General features: G+C 33.5%; 1 protein-coding gene across 1 annotated transcript; it reads left to right on the top strand.

The window, feature by feature from the left end:
* The first annotated feature begins 12,182 nt into the window (after positions 1 to 12,182).
* LOC149054433 (uncharacterized) lies at positions 12,183 to 13,290 on the top strand. Its single transcript, XM_089230094.1, has one exon. It carries the CDS (start codon positions 12,298 to 12,300, stop codon positions 13,036 to 13,038), a length of 741 nt encoding a protein of 246 aa, XP_089086220.1. The 5' UTR covers positions 12,183 to 12,297; the 3' UTR covers positions 13,039 to 13,290.
* Positions 13,291 to 21,312: the final 8,022 nt, after the last annotated feature.

Genomic DNA, 21,312 nt, shown 5'->3' with positions numbered 1-21,312 from the left:
GTTTTGTTATTGAAATTAATAGTTTATTTTAAAAAGATATTTATGGGTTAACTTAATAAGTTAAAAAGAATTAAATATATTTACTTTTATTTTTTCTAATATATATATATATATAACAATAGGTTATATCATCATTGTATAATAATAAAATAAATAGGTATATCATAGATATATGAGGTTGGGTAAGTTACATTATATGGTTATAAACAAAATACTGAAAAATTAAATATATTTAATGAGTTTTTGCGTTTGGAGTATTTTCATCAATATTTATTGTCAAGCATCTTTTCTTTTTCGTTTATATCATAAATCATAATGTTATCATGTTTATAATATCTTTATCAATGAATTATCATATTTTGTTTGAATAAATCTATTTTTAGCACGGTCATACAAATATTTTATACATATATTTTCATGCATTTTCATAATGTTATCATGTTATCAATAATCTTTTTTTTTTTTATTAGCCTTTAGTATTTACTATTAGGGCTCGACCATTACAAACAAAAATAATCTTTTAACTAATCATTATTTTACTGTTTTAAGTTTTTAATTTTTAACTTCATTATAAATTTATATGCTTAATAAGTAATTTACAAGATGGCAAATTTTCAATTTGACAATTACTGTCAGGTTATAAGTAAAACAGTTTCTGAAATATTTTTGAAAACCAAACTGGAGTACAGTCATGAATCTTATAGTATTTCTTGTGATGAATGGATTCAGAAATATTCTCTAGAAACTAAAACGAATTGGATTGTTAAATCTACTTATCCAAAGAAACAAAGATATTTGTATCGCAAAGACTATGTGTGTCAACACTCTTCGAGAAATAAAACTTTATTGAATTTAAGTAATAGCAACAGAACTCGACTAAGAAATATGAATTGCAATGCTATCATCAAAATGATTGTGAAGAAAGATACTGTCGATACAAGAAAAAAAGATAAATATATAAGACAAGGATTAAATACTGAAATAAAAGTAAGTGTCAATGTGTTACTTATGGGCTATGTGCTTTCTTGTTTTTATAGTGCAATGCTTACAGCTTAGGTAGGTACCTACACTGTTGTTTTCCATTTTTATTTTTTTACCTATAATATAATCTTAATGTTGGGTTAGTTAGATTTGACAAATATGAATATAAATATTAAAATATATTTAATGAGTTACTTTAGAATAATGATGACTGATTTAAGAAAAAAAAATGTATTCACATATTTTTACTTTTATTAGGTAGGTAGATATATTTTAACAGTAATTTGATTGCTAAACATTATTATTTATTTTTTCTTCTTTAATTGTGTTTATGTATAGGTAACCAATAACTGTTACTTATATAATATTTTATAAATCTTATTACCTAATGTTATTTTAATTATTCGTAACTATAGCAATGGTTTGAATTCAATAAATTCAAACAAAATTAATTTTTGTTGCATTAATAGGTTTATTTTTGAAATTAACAGTGGTTTTTTATTTTTTCTAATAAATATTAGAAAATATTATAATTTAATACACAATTTAATTTAATTATAGTAGGTATTTAAAATTGTTTTTATTAATTAAGTAAAATTAATTTATGCATAACTTCTAATTTAATCATGAACTTTCTTACTATTTCTCTTTAAACAATAACTTATATTATTTAGGATCTGATACATGTTTTTTTAACAATTAATGCCAACTGTAAATCAATTTACCAACTTTGTTTTACATACAACATTATTTTTTAGATTTCATATGTACATAGTCACAAAATACATAATGCCGAGGCTTTCAGTTACTTGAGGGTGACTGAAGATGTTTCAAAAGAATTTAGCAACTACTTTTCAGATGGTATGACCCCCTCAGTATCTAAAAATTATCATGAAGTCAAACTTACAGCCAATGCATCTAATAGTATGGAATGTATTAAAATATTGGCTGATGCTCATAATAACCCAACTGAAAGGCAGGTGTATAAGCTTTATGACAACTGGAGGTAAATTTTTATTATTATTCTGCATAACTACCTAAAAATTATTTCATTTTTTCCTCCCAAAAAAGTTGTGGGTTTGCCCTTGTATCCTATACTTGTAGGTTTTCTCAAATAATCATAATAACTAATAAAAATAAAAAACAATTATTACAGAGCACTAAATTATGGAGACCGTTCTGATAAAGGACTTATTACTGTACTGAATGACAAAAAGCAATTGTATTTGGAAGCTGGAGGCAGATTAGATATTGAAGAAAACCCTTTATGCATAGCTATTGTAACACCTTTGATGCTTAGAGCACATACTATGCCATTCTCAAAAAATATAGTTTTCGTTGATTCAAGCGGATCTTGTGATCAAGGAGGATCATGTGTTACTTTCTTTTTTGGTGTGTCCAAAGTTGGTGGTATTCCTCTTGGAGTGGTTATCCATAAATATTCAACATCGGAAAGTTATATACAAGCATTTAATTTATTAAAAAAATGTTTGGGTGAAATAGCATTTTGTGGAGAACAACAGCCTTTGGTTTTTATGACTGATGACAGTATAGCTGAACGTCAAGCACTGAAAATAGTTTTTCCAAAGTCAACATTACTACTTTGTGCGTTTCATTTGTGCCAAGCCTTATGGCGATGGCTATGTGAAAGTAAGCACGGCGTTGAAAAAAATGAAAGACAAAGTTTAATGGTAAAATTTAGAAATATTGTATTTGAGTATAGTGAAGAAAATGCTAATAATACAATGAATGAATTGTGTGACAACGACAACAGATTATTTGCAAATCATATGAGTAAATTAAAAAGTAGAATGGAAGAATGGGCAGTTTGTTACCGAAAAAACTTACAAATTCATGGACATAATACTAACAACATAGCAGAAGCATCCATTAGGATATTCAAAGATATTGTGTTAGAACGATGCAAAGCGTTTAATGCTGCTGCCTTAGTTGATTTTGTTTTTGATGTTTTAGAAAATTATCATAAGAGACGTTTGATTACATTTTCTTCATATAGAGTTTCAAAACCAGAACTACTATACAAATCATTTTGCACCAAGGCACATGATCTTATGGTATCTCAAATTGATGAAAAATCATTTAATGTAACATCTTCAGTAGATAGCAACTATAAATATACGGTTTTCATAAAAGATGATTATGAGTTTTGTGATTGTCCAGCAGGTCAATGTGGGTCATTTTGCAAACACATTTGTGCTGTGCATTTAAATGGTTATTCAACAGTAAATTGTCCAGTTTTAACTACTTCAGATCGAATTCAACTTGGGATACTAGCTGTAGGTGAAGAATTTGATCACAGCTTTTTTAATAAAATGAATAAAGAACATGAGGATCATATTATACAAGAACAATTGAATTTAACTGAAGCAAGATCTGAATTTATAAGCTCTATGAACGAAGGCAATGAAGCATGTAACAGTAGTTTTCAGAAAACGAGTACTTCAATTATATTGTTATATATATATATATATTAGAAAAAATAAAAGTAAATATATTTAATTCTTTTTAACTTATTAAGTTAACCCATAAATATCTTTTTAAAATAAACTATTAATTTCAATAACAAAACCTAATAATTCAACTATAATAATAATAATTAATTTTGTTTGAATTTATTTATTTCAAACCATTGCTGTACTAAATACTTATGAATAATTAAAATAGCATTAAGTAATTAGATTACTAAAATATTATACAATAGTTATTACTGTTATTAGTTACCTATACATAAACACAAATAAAGAAGAAGAAAAAATAATGTTTGACAATCAAATACTGTTAAAATATACCTAGGTACCTAATAAAAGTAACAATTTGTGAACAATTTTTTTTTCTTAAATCAGTTATCATTGTTCTAAAGTAACTCATTGAAAATTTTCAGTAAAATACTTATTAAGTTTATAATGTAGTTAAAAGATTATTGACAATAAAATAAGAGTGCTGAATACCAGTAGGGAATGTATTTAATTTATTGGTTTCCAAATCGTACCTGAATTTAGCACTATGGTGCTCAAATCAAGTGGGATATGTAAATACGCCGCCGGGCAAATACTGTCGAGCTACGTAATGTGTGTTGTGTGTTATGTGTATTTGTCTCTAAGCGTGTATATGTGTAGGTGTGTAATGTGTGTTTACAAATAAATAATAATAATAAAAAATGGTAACACGGTTTAGGTAGTATGAGTTGCTGTATAATACACAATTTAATAAAACACAATATAATATAAATAAAATCACAGCAACACAAATAATAATATAATAATCAATAAATCGAAGCCCTTATGGCCGAACAAGGTAAATAATATTAAGATATAATAGGTATATCTTAGCCCTTTTGGCTCAACAAAATATAATAATATAAGAAGCTGCTATTTGAGCTATTAGCTCGTATAAAACGAACAAGTATAAAAATGTAAGTTTTACTTGACCCTTATGGCACAACAAAATAATATGAAAATTAGCCCTTCTGGCTCAACAAAATATAATAATATAAAAGATTGTGTATATGAAAATAATGCGTGGCCCTTATGACCAAACAAATACGACAAATATACTAAATATAATATATATATAGCCCTTATGGCAGAAATAAATATAATAATAATAACACAAAATAATGTACGGCCCTTATGACTCAACAAATACTAATAATAAATAGATGGCCCTTTTGGCCTAACAACTAAATAATATGTATTATAGCATAAATAATAATATAAATAAAACTCACAGGTTGTCGGTGCACTGCTGGCCAGCCGCTGCCTAGCTACATAAATAATAATATAAAAATAAAAACACGCAAAAGGTGTTAACACACAAAGGTAATAAAATTGGCGATTCACGCCAGCACAGAGGTATAATAATTTAATTTATATAACAACAGAATAAGTAGGCCCTTCTGGCGCCAATGATTATAGTAAAAAACACAATTTTCCCTATTTAGAGAGGAAATATAATATAATATAACAATATTTTGGCATACGCCGTGTTAACGCGACTACGTACGGCACGAGAGAATATAATAATAATTGTAATAAATTTATATAATAAAAAAATAATATTATATTATATGAGTTAATATTAACACGCGCGTTGGTCTTTACTCACGAACGTACGGTGGAAGACAGATTCACGGCGGCCGTGTTAAATATTCACGTAGCCGGCGCGGCGGCGGCGAGCGATAACATTTAATCTACATATTACATAATTGAATAATTCACACGGGACACAAATAAAATATACGTAAATACAACAATAATATGACAAAACAGGTGATTGTGTGTGTGTGGTCGTTGGTACTATGGCGCGTTGTCGCGGCGGCGACAATATGAATGAGGTAATGTCAACAACAACATGCTTATTACAAATGATTTATCCATTTGCTGTCCGGATCCTTGAAGCTCACGTAAACGATTTTCAAAAAGTAGAAAATGTGATTCTAATGAATCTCTTTCATCATATTTCATAGTCAACAATTTTCTTATTAAATGAAGACGACCAGCAACACCTTTCTTTTCAAAAGTTTCTTTTAAAGTGTCCCAAATTTCTTTTGCCGACTTTTTGTCTTTCACGTATTCCAAATGACTATCAGCAATTCTCTGAATAATTAAAGACTTACATTTCAGTTGTCTCTTTTTACCTTTATCTGTTGTTGGTTCTTCCGTGACGAAATCCAAAAGTTCCTGTTCTTCAAGTAATATTTCCATTCGAAATTTCCAATTCGAAAAATTCTTCCCATTGAACAACGGCACTTTGTATTTGTCCTCTTCCATTTCAAATATGAAACTTTGCAACAACTTTAACAACAACCGAACACGTACGAACCCACGTGGTTTCCTTTTTATTTTATTTTATATAACGAATAACCAGAATAGGGTGACTGGGCCCATAACCTATTGAATTATAAAATAAATAAATAAGGAAAACATATCGCCTTTAAATCACTTCAATAGTTTAATTAATTAAAACATAATAAGACAACCGTAAGTCGTAGTAAAAAATGTAACGAACAAAATTACATTAAGATCAATAGGTACAATGTACATCATATAAGAACATAGAAAAACATAACCTAACAAAATAAAATGTAGCAAGGAATTATGTCTAACTTCAACAATTATGAACGGCGGATTTACGCCAAATGAATATATTGTATACACTTAAGACAATATATAATATTATATATATGATAAAAGGAGGGCGCCCCAATCTTACAATAAATATGAATAAATACAAATGAATACACAAATATCAACACATAAATTATTAAGAATTGACCTGGTCCGTTGATGAAAATGAAACTCCTCCGGATCGACTCCAACCCTCGGCTTTGTAATGCGAGTAACGACGTGCGGCGGCACGCGGACTATAGTGTCGTCAGCGCACGGGTGAACGGGCGGCGCGCAGTGAGGATCAGCGGCAAGCTCACGCAATGGCGGCACACGATCGAATTGGTGGCGGCACACGAAATTACTATTAGCGGCACAAGGATAAATTGACGGCGGCACACGAGGTAGTGGCGGCACACGAGGTAGTGGCGGCACACGATGGTAGTGGCGGCACACGTGGTAGTGGCGGCACACGTGGTAGTGGCGGCACACGATAGTAGTGGCGGCACACGGAAAGTGGCGGCGCGCAAAATTACTATTAGCGGAACACGAATAAATTGACGGCGGCACACGAGGTAGTGGCGGCACACAAACGTGAAACGCTCGTCGCACACTATACAAACTTTAAAAGAACAAAGCACGGCAACGCAAAAAGGCGTCGACCGACGGTTAGGCAACGACAACGTCGGTACACGCGCGGTGCCGGCCACGCGCTTGCAAAATCCACGGCCGGCGGCACGGACACAGCGTGACCGGTTGGAGGGAGAGGCGAAGAAAATGGCCAGACTGGCACCACACGGACCTGTGAACGACACGGTGTAATGGTACCGCGCCGAAACAGTGCCGGTGTTTGAACAGTTATTTTTCAAATATATTTTGTTTTTTTTAACAGAATTTCAAAAAACTATTATAAACTATTTGGCTTTTTTAAAAGTGGAACTATCCAAGGTATCTAATAGGCAGGAAGAACTATTTGAATTGTTTAATAACTATCAATTTAGTAGACCTCAGCAAGCTGCAGCTGATGAGAATAATTTTGAAAAAGATTATTTTGTATCAAATTGGCCAATATCCGATATAAATGGAATCATTTATATGGAAGACAAAATGAAATCAGACAATTTTTTTCAAAAGCTAATTGTAAGATTTTTAATTATTTGTAGTTAACATTTTATATTACCAGCCATTGATTTTATTGTTTTATAGGTGTTTTCCGGTGTTGTCCTGATAACATCGTGCTGTGGTGGCGGGACGGTGGTGGTACCTCCGGTTGTCGTTCCGGTGTTTGTTGAGACATGCCCATCTCCAAACGTCGCATCGTCTCTGCTATGCGACGCTGGTCGTCACCAAAACGCATCATGCAGCTCTCGAGCATGGCCAGTCGCGACTCCAAACTGTCTGCACGCGTCGGTGTCGTTGTCGATTGCTGCGCCTCCTGCAGTATGCCGCGGGCCCTTCTTATTGAGTCCGTGGCTTGTTGGTTGTTTTGTGTGGGCGGCGTGTTGGTGATCCTCTGCGGCTGGTGGGTGTCCGTGTGGTCGTCCGCTGTGGTCTCGGTTGGTCCGACGTGGTGTGTCTGACTCGTGTCCGAGTCACTTCCGGCCGACCTCATGGTCTCCATCGGCTGAAACCGGATGGAGTTGGCCTGCAGATTCATGTCCGCGAAATGCTGGGTCAGTCGGATTTCGAGGGCGTCTTTCGCGCCCCCTTCCGGTACCCCGCGTTGTTTGCATTCATAACGCAGCTCCGCTACGGTCAATTCGTTGAAATATTTTCCCGACATCTCGTCCGGCTGTGTTTCCGGTGTTGTTGATGGGGAAAATAGTAAACACACTATACAGCGATTGTTGTTGTGCTGTTGACCGCTTATCGGTGCTATTTCCGTACGAATGTAGGTCAGTGGGTCTGTTGTCGTTGTGCGTGCCGGGGTGATTACACTGACCGGTTTTCGCAGCGTATGTCGCGGTTGCGCGTGTGTGCGCTGTCCGGTCGACTATCGCGACTACGAATGCGGCGGCAGTTGCTCTAAGCGGCGGCGGCGGCGGTTATCCGGTTATTCGTATTTCCGTCCCGGGTGCTCGCGGATGACGTTGCGGGTGGTGGTGCTTGGCGGTGGTTGTGTGACTTTGTCGCGCTCTAGCGTTCCTACCTATCCTACTCCGTGTGTGACTTTGTCGCGCTCTAGCGTTCCTACCTATCCTACTCCGTGTGTTTACGGTGTCGCGCGCGCTGAGATCGGTGCGTCCGTAAGTCGGGCGGCGTGGTCGGTCGGTTGTTACGTGCTTTGTGGTTATGTTACGTAATGCCGGGTTTTTCCGTTACCGCCTACAAACCACGTTTGCGTCGTATGGGGTCGGGGATTTTTCCGCGAGTTGCACAACAGGGAAATGTAATGGGGGTAGTATGGGGTAAGTTAAGATAAACAGTGTTTACTTACCGGTGATTCCTGTACGGGGAGCCAATTTTTGTGGCGGTCCTGGACGGATACCACAAATATGTATGCGGTGGATCGGTTTTACACCAAAGGAAAAAAAAACACTTTTTGTTTAAAGTCGCAGAAGTGCGGTGGTGTATAATTTATTGTAATATTGTCGGTAGCAAAAAACAAATCACAGATATAATAATACGAGAGACGGTACGCGTGGGGACGGTGATGGTGCGGTAGTTGTCACTCAAAACGCGGCCGTGGAACTAACTTACTACAAGCCGGTTCGCGGTACCGGCGGTCGACATTTCCAGGCACGCTTATCGCGTGTCGGTGTCGGCCGTCGTCGATTGGCGGTTGACAGAGAGAATAGACGGCGCGGGTTTCCGCGCAAAGGCCGTTTGAATTCAAACGACTATTACGCGGGACCGCGTCAAGAGGATGTCAGCGCACTATTTTGTTTTCTCTCTCTGGACCACGTGCAACAAAACAAAACGCATTTACACAGAATCATTTTAGAGTAAAAACACCCATTACAAAAAACAATAATATTTTTGAGGGAATGAGATCCAATAAAGAAATTAAAGACCTGTTGTGAGAAGAGGACATTATACAAACACTTAAAGACAGGAAAATGAGCTGGCTTGGTCACGTATGGAGATCGAATGGCATAATAAAGGATGTGCTTAACTGGAAATTGGAAGACAATAAGAGACCATTGGGCAGGCCGAAGAAAAGGTGGATAGATAATATGAGCCTAACCAGAATTTCAGGATACTTGGGGTTGAGAACCCGAAAGAATTGAAAAATGATATAGGAATAGAGGAGGCTGTGTGGAGCAATGATGGGCCTTAATGGCCTATAAAACTGAAGAAGATTATTATATTATTGTTCACAAATCTGTTTTTCGTTATATTATTTCCAATATTAAATATATAATATACTGTAGATATATTAATATATTATTTAATAATATATAATTATGGTACCCTTTTTCAGATATAAATATAAAATAATTATCATTAACAAAATATCCGATGAATGTTGTTAGCAAATCAGATTTTTGATATATTTTATCTGATATTAATGAGATATACTATGGATATTTTATTTATGATACCCCATTTTCAGATATAAATTAATTATCAGTAACAATATATCCTGTATATATCATTAACAAAATATCCGACGGATGTTGTTAACAAATCATATTTTTGATATATTTTATCTGATATTAATAAGATATACCATGAATGTGTTATTTATGATAAATATTTTTAGATATCAAATAAACATTAATTATTAGATGTATGGCAAATATCATGCAGAAAATATCTTATATACATTCCGCACAGATCATTATTTTGATATCAAAATCTTGATGTAGTGAAGCTATCATATAAATATAGAAAAACGTATATTAATTTTGAGTTATCGCTAAAATATTTTATGTATATCAACTAACAAATATACAAAAATGTATTTAGACTGAATATCGAATATATATCAATGTACTATTTTTGCTATATCCCATATAACAAAGGGATATTTAATAAACATTCTATTTATATTTATTTTTTTATATTAATATCGGTAGAATATCTTAAATAGCACTATAGAAAATTGTTGAATATCAATGAGATATTGAATGTATGTCTTATGAACCAAAAGTTCATAACTGGTGTATATACAAATTAAGATACCTATTCAATATTTCTACTTTAATAACTGTAGTATACCTAGCTGTCTATAGTATACCTATTTCTCTATGGTACACGAAATAATTGATGAACAAATAATACTATTTGAATAACTTTATTAAAACATAACACAAACACACAAAAATATACGGGCCTCTATCAACCGCTTACCAATATCTCGCCTCTCACTCGAAACCCGTACTGTCCCCCTACTGTGGTGCTTACGTCCTTAAATATTATTTTACAATGAGCTGCCTCAGCTCATTTGCTTCATTGGCCTAATATTACGTAATTTAAATATTTAGCTAAGAGAAGTAATAAACCTATTATTAATTGGCACATGCCATATACATTATACAACACTCCCTTATGTTATAAAAAAAATATGTCCTCATATTTTAAATTTAAAACTATGCAATGTAATGTATACAATTATAATATTAAATTTTAAAAAAATTACTAGTTGTATTATTTAGTGTTTAGAGTGTGGAAAGGTAAATAGGAATAACATATATATATATATTTTGAGAGGAAAATTTTTGGGATAGGGTAAAATTATAATATTTCAAAACCTCCTATAACTGTTGTGACCAGAATTCGATTTTTTTGTCCATTTATATAATATGTGATTGCTTTATGTTGATTGTTATCAGAGATTTGTTATATTTAATATTATAATTTTAATTGTTGTATCTCTCTTTTTCATCTTCTTGGTTGTGGTGTTCACACAATGATTATTTGGTTTTGTCTATCGAGCGGTTTTCAACATTATAAGGTAGGTGTATATTATATATATATATATGTATTATTATTAATTTTTTTATGAAAGGATGCAGGGTGATGAGGAAAAAATAGAAGAGATCGCTAGACGGCGTAAAAAAAAATTACAAAAGTGTGGATGTTACTGCTGAGTTTACTATTTCATTCGTCTCCTTCGTTGTATTGTGTAGATTGAATTCTCTTGTAGCTGCGAATGTTAATATTTAGTAGTCTTAGTGAAGTGTTGGTTGACCGTCGTGTATGCCTTTGTTTTGATGCCGATTTCGTGTTAAATTGGTTTTACATTTTTTTTTTTTTTTTTTTTAACATCTCACTGCAGTTGTCTCCTCGCAGTCTTAGCGTTAAGACGTGTTTTCTTGTGTCGTGCTACTTATCTTATCTCGCTGCGTATTATCGCTCTTATTTTAGTTGTGCGTTGGTTATGCCGTCGTCATCGGGCGGCACAAATCGTGCCGGCCAAAATCAGATTTCAAAAAAGCTTAAAAATCAACAAGTCAAAAACACTGCCGGCCCCGGTTACCAGATAGTCGGCAGGGATGGTAAGCCAATCAAAAATACTTCTTGTCCAATTTCACCAAGTTTTCAACAAATTATTGACAACCCGCCGACTCTAGATATATCTAGCTCCGCATTTAATTATAGCTCTTTATCTACACAAACCGCAATTACGCCTGGGTCTACGGCTATCGATATGGAAGTGATCGTTAATGATCGTTCTAATGAGTTCGATACTGGTTCTACGTCTTCTTCACTCAATGCTACTTCTATTCAATCTACCTTCACTACCAACAACGATATGTCCAACACTAATAAACATATCAACTTATTACAAAAGTCGTTTGCGCCAGATTATATCGGGCCTATAACCATTCTTGTTGAAAGTACGGACGCTAATATAAATTTAGGAAACTGGCATCCTATTAAGGCCGCTAAATTTTTCTCTAACAATTTCTCTGGTATTACTAATATTAAACCTGCGGGTTCAAAAAAAATAAAAATTTCTTTCGACACAATTTTTAATGGTAATTGCTGCTTGAATTCAAACATCTTAAAGGAGAATAACTTTAATGCAATTATACCTTCTACGCTAATTTTTTCTTACGGAATAATAAAATTAGACACTGCAGTCTCAGAAGCTGAATTTTTCGAAGGCGTCCGATCTTCAGTCAAAATTGATGCATTCAAACGCATCAGTATTAAAAAAGATGATAAAATCGTTCAAACCCGTATAGTTGAACTTAAATTCGTCGCTTCGAAAATACCATCCATAATCTCTGTATTTAATATGATTTTTGATGTCAAGCCCAGTGTCCGGTCTCCCGTTCAATGCAATCGTTGTCTACGTTTTGGACATACACAAAAATATTGTCGTAGCTGTCCCAGGTGCAGTCACTGCGGTGAAAACAATCATTCGGTTGATTTATGCCCACGCGCTCAAGCCACTGATCCTATATGTCTCTTCTGTAAGCAACCTCACTTAGCCACTGATCGTAGTTGCCGTGAATGGACCACTCAAAAAGAAATTAAACACATCATGGCCACCGAAAATATTTCCTATAAGGATGCCTTAATTTTTAAAAAAAATAATTGTTACACTACTGCTTTTTCTTTTTCCGATATTGTTAAGAGCCAGCCTCCAATTTCTGAAATATTAAAACCAAATATCTCCCTAGAGGAAGAAAACTTCCCCAAGCTAAATAATCACCATCATTATTTCAATTCTAGGAAGACAAAGCAAAAATCTCGCTCCCCGATTAATAAAGACAAATTAAATTTACCAGTTGAACCTAATTTTTCTTCACCTAATGGTTGCTGTTTAACCAATCTCCCTAATCAAAGCCTTACCGAAGACAATAACTCTGTTGATCTATCTTGGATCCATTCTCTTTCTCTTAAGCTTTCTGAATCTCTTATAAATTCCCCCTCCCTATTTTCCCCTTTCTCACCCGCCTCTCTTCAGTCCCTAATTGAATCTTCTCTAAATTCACTCCTTAATATTCCAGATTCTAATTTCACTTCTGATTAGTCTTGTATTATACACCAAATGTCCTCACCACAGTTAAGAAAATACTAAATATATTGACTCAATAACTAACATATTACAATAACAAAATAATTTAAAATTACCATGGCTTTTTTACAAAAATATAAAAACCAGAATATCTCAAACAATTATACTAACATTATTCAGTGGAATGTGAGAAGTCTCCCTGCACGTCTCCCATCCTTACAACACCTCTTATCCGATCATAAATGCTCAATTGCACTTCTCTCTGAAACCTGGCTTTTACCTTCACGTGCCCTTACAATGCCACAGTTCAAAATCTATAGATCTGACCGCTCTGATGGCTATGGTGGTGTAGCTATTGCTGTCCATAACTCCTTCAAATCCAAACTAATTCCTTTAGATATCGCTACCAGAAACAGATTTACCCACTGTAAAATTGACATCATAGGTGTCGAAGTGCATCTTATCAATTCACACCCTCCTTTAAAATTTTGGTCCTGCTACATCCCCAGTAATTCTAATGTTCCTTCCAATTTATGGCATGAATTTTTTAACCTGATATCGCATAATACGCTACTGGGTGGCGATTTTAACGCATTTCATCCTGCTTGGGGCTCTCAACTTGCATCCCGCCGTGGTTCTCAGATCTATGATTGCATTAACTCATTAAGTCTTTGCTCTCTCAACGATGGTAGTCCTACACATGTGGGTCGCCCCAACTCATCTAACTCAGCAATTGACTTATCTTTTTGTTCCCCTGATATAATCTGGTATCTATCTTGGAAAGTCCTCAATGATCCTCACGGTAGCGATCATATCCCCATTATCATAACAGCTAATTTTAACAGAATCACCGATCCTGTACCATCTTGTTCCGATTTGGATTCCTCACCTCCAATCTACTTACCCTTTAACTTCAATAAAGCCAACTGGTCATCGTATTCTCTTCAAATTCATAATTCTATCTCTTCATTGACAAATTCTTCCTCTCCAGTTTTTTCCTATTCTACCTTCACTAGTATTATAAGCAACTCCGCCGATTCTACAATTCCCAAGAAAAGATTAAATACCAATCCTTATCCACCCTCCCCTCCCTGGTGGAATTCTGACTGTACCGAAGCTGTCAAAAACAGAACCCTTTTTTTTAGAAACTTTCGTCGCTCGGGCTCCATGTCTGACTTTATTAATTACCGAAACGCTTGTGCCCAAACCACCAGACTATTAAAAAATGAAAAGAGGAAAAAATGGAAAAAATTTTGTTCAAATCTAAATCCATCTTTCCCCATACATCACCTTTGGTCAACAGCTAAGCGCTATAAAAACTGTATCAACCCTGTCAGACCTCCAGATAATGACGATTGGTTCGACTCTTTTTGTTTTAAAGTCGCTCCGTGCTATGTCCCTTCTATATCAGAGGTTTGCCCTTCTGATCACTCTCTATACTCTCCTCCTCATGTTCTCACTAATATTTTTACTATGTCAGAATTAAATTTAGCCATATCTTCACGGAAATCTACTGCGTCCGGTCTTGACAACATATCACCTATTATGCTAAAACACCTCCCTTCAAATGCTCTGGTTTACCTTTTATCTATTATGAATAACATTCTATCATCTAATCAGGTTCCTCCTTCATGGACATCTTATCGAGTCATCCCTATCCCCAAACCTAATTCTAATGTTTCTTTTCGTCCAATTGCTCTCTCTTCCTCTCTTTGCAAAGTTTTCGAATATATGCTGAAAACAAGACTTGATTGGTGGCTAGAATCCAACTCTGTTTTACCTGCAAATTTGTTTGCTTTTAGGAAGGGCTTGGGTACCATGGAATGCCTCTCGACTTTCATTGGTCACATTTACCATGCTTTTAATAATAAGGAATTCCTTGTCGCCACATTTGTTGACATCCGCGGCGCCTTCGATTCCGTGAACATTCCTACCCTCATTACCTATCTTCTCTCATTAAATGTCCCCCCTAAGTTCTGTAATATTCTGTCTGCTCTCTTCAATTTCAGAAATCTTGTTTTCTTCTCTCCCTTTGGATCGTCAAATACTCGATCCACTTTCACTGGCCTTCCACAAGGTAGCTGCCTTAGTCCAATCCTGTTCAATGTATATATGAGTATTGTTGAAAAGCATCTTTCCCAGTCTGGTCATGAATGTCTTATATACGCTGATGATTTAGTAATATTCTCTTCTAATAAACATCTTAACCTTGCTATTGATAACCTCAACTCTGCCCTGAAGGATCTGAATGATATCCTAATCAAAGTGTCTTTTGATGTTGCCCCTGAAAAATGCAAATCAATCATTTTCACTCGTCGTAGATATTTAAACAACCTTAATACACACCTCAACAATTATGTTATCCCTTTTGTTCCCAGTATTACCTATCTTGGCATCACTCTCGACCCCAAATTGCGCTGGATTCCACATATTTCAACTCTCACGGCGTTTGTTTCTCGATGGTCCAACTTCCTCCGATCAGTAACTGGTACTTGGTGGGGCTCTCACCCTTCAAGTCTATTATCTATATATTTGTCTATTATACGCTCCAAACTTGATTACGGATGCTTTCTTTTCGGATCGGCTTCCTTTTCTAATTGGAAAAAAATCAATAAACTCCAAGCCTCATGCATCAGAACCATTATGGGTTACATCAGTTCTACACCTTGCCCTGCTATGGAAGTTGAATCTACCTGCCCACCATTTAATATCAGATGCCGCTGGCTTGCCGGCAAATTTCTCTTGAAATCATTATCCTATAGCGATCACCGTATCTTTGACACTTATTACTCACTGTACCTTAATTGGCGATATGTTCCTAAATCTATGCCCGTATTATCAGTTATAGCACATTCTATCTCAAATTTCCATCAATATATTATTAATTCAACTAAACTCCCTCTTTACGAGCAATCCTACGACTCTCTTATCTTTTCCCCTCAGATTCATTCTGATAATAAATTTTTTGATCTATCCTCCAATGATTTTAAATTCATGTCTTCTTCCTCGGTCAATGCAGCCGTTTTGAATTATCTTAATGAACGCTTCCTTAACTTCATCGCGGTTTATACTGACGGATCAGTCTCCCCTCTCTCCGCTGGATATGCGTTTTATATTCCTGATCTACAACTCTCTTTTAGCAATAACCTTCCCCCTACGTCTTCTTCCTTTACAGCTGAGTGCTATGCCATCACCGAAGCCTTAATACTTATCCAAAATTTCCCCCCCAATAATTACTTAATTGTATCAGATTCCATGTCGTGCCTCCAAGCCTTAAATTCAAACCCATTTAACTCTCATCTGTCTCCACTTATTCTTCGCATCAAGTCTCTTATTTTTACATTAAATCAAATTAACTATAACATCCACTTTCTTTGGGTTCCTAGTCATACAGGCATATATGGTAATGAAGTTGCAGACCACCTGGCTAAATCTTCATCCAATCTCATCTTTCCTTCCTTTTATCAACTCCCCCATTCTGACTTCACACCTCTTATAAAACTATACTCTAATAATATTTGGTTCTCTCTCTGGAACAATCTACCTGCTGATTTCGCCTCAAGTTACAGAAATATTACACCAAATATCCTTAAAAAAACCTGGTTCAATAACCTACACTTACATAGACCATATATAGTACAATTTAATAGGCTACGCATAGGGCATCACCTTCTACCCAGCCACTCCTTTAAACTTGGCCTTAATGATTCTCCGTTCTGTACTCTTCACCTGAATGAATGCATTTGTGACTTATCCCATATTCTACTTGACTGCCCTGCCCTACAACTCAAACGCATTATTTTAGTTAATGAACTTAAGACTCTTGATATCCCCTTAAATATCCACTCCATACTTAATACAAAATCTACTACCGCCATTAAATTAATAATTACCTTTATATTGGATGCTGGCTTTATTATTTAATATGCATTATAATGTTTAATGTATAATGTGTTTTATGTATCATCTCTGTAATAGTCGAGCTGTCATAGTTGTATACTAATAGCTAATAAAAAAAAAAAAAAAAAAAAAAAAAAAAAAAACATCTCACTGTTTACATTTTTGTGAAATTGATTTTATAACTGAAACCATATTAGTATAGCTTCTTGGATTATTAATTTATATTGATTTTAGTTGTGTGAAATGGATTATTATTATTTTCTTTTTGAGTAAGTATTAGAGATTATATCGTTTATATTTTATTGTAATATTATGATGTTCGAACATATTTTGTAGTTGGTCTTACATTGTGATTTTTATTCAATCAAGTTTGTTTTGTTTAAGTGTAAAGAGTGTATTAATTATTTTGTATATGTTTAACTTGTATAATTATCTTTGTGGAATAGGAGGGGGCATGGTTAACATGTCTATCTTGATAATAGCAGGGTATATTTTATATCCTATGAACCCTATTATTATGGTAAGCATGGTTAATCATGTAATATAAATTATGTCACCTAAGAAATCATCAATAAGTGGTTGTGGCATTTTCTTTAGCATTATATCATTAAAGTATTTTTCGGGGTCTTGTATTTGTTTTGTTACGTGAAAGTTAGGAATTTCATCGATCCAATTTTGATTTAAAATTTCCGTCAAGTTTGAAAATGATATACTTTCTTTTTTATTCGCATGGTTTATATTTAATGATTTAATTTTTGTCCAGGTAATACCCTTTTGACAGAGTATGTATTTAAATTGTTGGTTCGCAAGGGTACATTTTTGGTATTAAAACGATATCATTTCTTAATAGTTCATAGCTACATGGAAAGGTTATTTTTATTAATCCTGGGTGATTGTAATTTAATTTAAGTTCTTCTGTTTTGGTTATATTTAAAATTTCTTTTTTTATGCTTAAGGTAGGGCGTGGGTTAGTTATGGCGTATGTGTTTATTCCTATTTGTTTTATTATTATAGAGTCGTCATCATATTGTTTAATGCATTGGAAATAGCAGTATTGATTAATTATATCTAATTTTTTGTTTTTAAAAATTGCTTCTACGCATTTTGGTGAAAGAGTAATATCAGATGAAAATCTTGGAATATAACATAGGTCCGTGATTGGTGGGTCACAGTGTTGTAGGCCGATTCCTGATATTATCCTGTGTTCATCATTCATGGAATTTATCGCTATATATGTTTTTTCTGAGTATATAATGCAAGTAGACTCGTGAAACTTAAAATGAGTTGGAATGTATTGATATAGTTTCCATTTTGCCGATCTTTCTTGGATAGGTATTTTGATTTTAATTAGAATTTTTGATTTTGAAAATTGACATTCGGTTATTGGTAAGTTATAATATGTATGAAAATGTTCTAATGGTATAGTTAATTCATATTCATCTGCTCTTTTTAATTTTGTCAAGTCGTTGTACAGTATTTTTGATTTTATGATCCTTGCTGGAATTTTATGTAGCTTACAGTGTAAATGAATATTTGTATCTCTTTCATTGTTTGTAAATTTTAGAATTACTGACATTAAATTGTATATTGTTTCTTGAATACCTTGAATCATATTTTCCTGATTTGTTTTTTCTTGTAATTTATTTATTTTTTCTTCGTTAATAAATATTGAAAAACTATCCTTTAATAATTTTATATTGTTTTTAGTATTTTTTGTGTATTTATTGAGTTCTGTAGTTATGTTTGTTAAATCTTTATGGTCTGATGCGAAAATGTTTTTAAATTTGTTAATTTGTTGATCTAACATTTCTTCATTTGTGTAAAAAGTTTTTAATTGTTTTTCTGTTGCGACATTACAACAGAAGTGATATAAATTCCCAAAAAATTGAATTCCTCTTTTAGATCTACTATTTAATAGTCCTTTATTTAAATCTAACGTTTTTGTATCGCTTTCTCTTATGTTTTTATTTATGGTGCTTAATATATCTATTGTTTGGTTAACAATGTTGCAGTAGTTTGTGTTTTTATTTTCACAGTAATTTTCAATCCCCCAGTTATTTTTTACATTTTCCAAATTGTCATCTGGGTAATCATCTTGCAATTCTTGTGTGTAGATTCGAGGAATGCTTTTGTTATATAAAATGGCCTCTGGTACCTCATCAAAAAAGGCTCCGGGAGATACAATTACAGCTATATCTTCTTCTGCGCTAGCATTGATGAGTACCGCAACGACTGTGAGGATTTTAAAAAACATCTAGAACCAAAGACTGAATTAAACATGATTATAAAATAATTTTCTATCGCTCTGTACGCTAAATTATCACCCATATATATTATAACTATACCCGAGTACTTCAGAAAATATTATTATAATTAATAAGTATTATTTTTAGGTATTAATTATTGTTTATAACTTATACTGGTTACTTATAGTACTTATAACTAAAATTTATATTAATGAAATAGTTACCATATTACAATGCTGTATAAGGTTTAAGCTAGTGTTGTGTAAAATTAACTTTTTTTTGTTTTATGTTTTTTTTTTTTTTAATTATTAACTTGCCTAGTGTTAGGTTTGATTAAGGTATGTTATTTTTCCCTGTTTTTTTGATATTTCTGTTTCATAAAAAGGTTTTATTCTTTGCACATGTATGATATCTATGGTTTTTTTTCCTTTTAGAATTAAATCTACTTTGTAATTTACGTCAGATATTTTTTCAATAATAGTAAAAGGGCCTCTATATTTATTAGCTAATTTCTTTGATTTATCTTTTTCGTTGAAATCGAATTTTATTAAGACTTTTTGTCCCGGTTTGAAATTAATATTTTTGTGAGTAATATCATATTGTTTTTTCTGAACAGCTTGTTCTTTTTCGACAATTTTTGGAATAGTGTCTCTAATTTTTTGAAGTTGCTTTAGTACTTTAGTAAAGTCAAACAACTCGTCTTCTGTAGTTAATTTATTATCTATAGGTTGGTTAGCTTCTATACCGTGGAGTAAATAAAATGGGCTTACTTTTAATCTCGAACTTGGGCTAGTATTATAAGCAAAAATGATCATTTTATAATATAATGACCAGTCTTTTTGATTTTCGTTTACATAGTGTGATAAACTATTACAGATGATTTTGTTCATAAGTTCGGTCATACCTTGTGTCTGTGGATGATACGCACTAGAGAAAATTTGTGTAATACCTAATTTTTTACAGGCATAGTCTACCTCTTTATTTTTGAAATGAGTGCCCCTATCGCTACAAAAATATTTAGGTACTCCGTAAGATGTTATTAAATCCATTAGGAAACTTATTGTTGCTGCTCCGTTTGCATTTGTAACTGCCTTTGCGAAAGCCATTTTTGTGGCATTACAGGTAGCAACAATGAGGTATTTTTCCTCCCTAGAAGTGAGTAATGGTCCTAAATAATCGAATGTTAGTCTTTGCATTGGCTTCCCTGAAAATAAGGGTATTGGTTGTAGTAAACCGTGGCCTTTGCCTATTGGATTTTTAATCATTTGACAAGAAATGCATGTTTTTATAAAATTTGTGGTGTCTTTTATCATTGTGGGCCAATAATACTTTTGTTTTAATTTAGCTAAGGTTTTTGTAATTCCGAAGTGTCCGCTTAAAACTGATTCGTGGTATGATTTTATAATAGTGTTAGTCAAGTTTTTTGGTATTACTAATAGGTTATTTACTCCGTGAGGTGACCAATTTTTAAAATATAGTAGTTCCCGTTTTATTAAATATTTTCTAGATTTTTTATAATATTTATTTTTTTTATCTCCCAGTAATGATAAAATTATACCGTTGCAAAATTCGTCTTTTGACTGTTGTGTTTTTAATGTATCAGGTTTTATATCGTCAGAATTAATTTCGAAATTTGTAGAGTTAGCATTAATTTCGTCTTTATCGTTCTCATATAATATATCTGTTATTTTTGTTGTATAAACGGGGTAACGTGAAAGACAATCTGCCGCCGTGTTCCGTGAGCCAGGGCGATGTTTTATTTCTAGGTCAAATTCTAATAATTTAAAAATAAATTTAGTTATCCTGGAAGATGGATTTTTCATTGTTTTATAGAATTGTAGACTTAAGTGGTCACTGGAGACTGTTATTTTCCTTCCTATAAGGTATTCTCTAAAGTAATTAGTTGCAAATACAACAGCCGACATTTCTAATTCCGTAGTTGTGAAATTTTTTTCACCTCCTTTCAATTTCTTTCAATTTCCTAGACGCGTAACTAATCGGGTGTCTTTTTCCGTTTTCATCTTCCTGTTCGAGTATTCCAGATAGTCCCTCTAATGAGGCGTCTGTGGTAACAAAAACAGGGTAACCGTCTTTGAAATGTGCCATAACCGGTGCGGTTGTTATCGCCTTTTTTAAAGTCTCA

The sequence above is a fragment of the Diuraphis noxia genome, unplaced genomic scaffold (assembly GCF_037042655.1).
Source record: "Diuraphis noxia isolate RWA-SAM2 unplaced genomic scaffold, SU_Dnox_SAM2 contig0006, whole genome shotgun sequence".
Taxonomy (NCBI): Eukaryota; Metazoa; Arthropoda; class Insecta; order Hemiptera; family Aphididae; genus Diuraphis; species Diuraphis noxia.
This window is presented reverse-complemented; position numbering and strand designations above follow the sequence as displayed.

Bases quoted from the DNA above. Each gene is read 5' to 3' on its own strand.
- LOC149054433 (XM_089230094.1), top strand. From the start codon at position 12,298: ATGATTTTTGATGTCAAGCCCAGTGTCCGGTCTCCCGTTCAATGCAAT.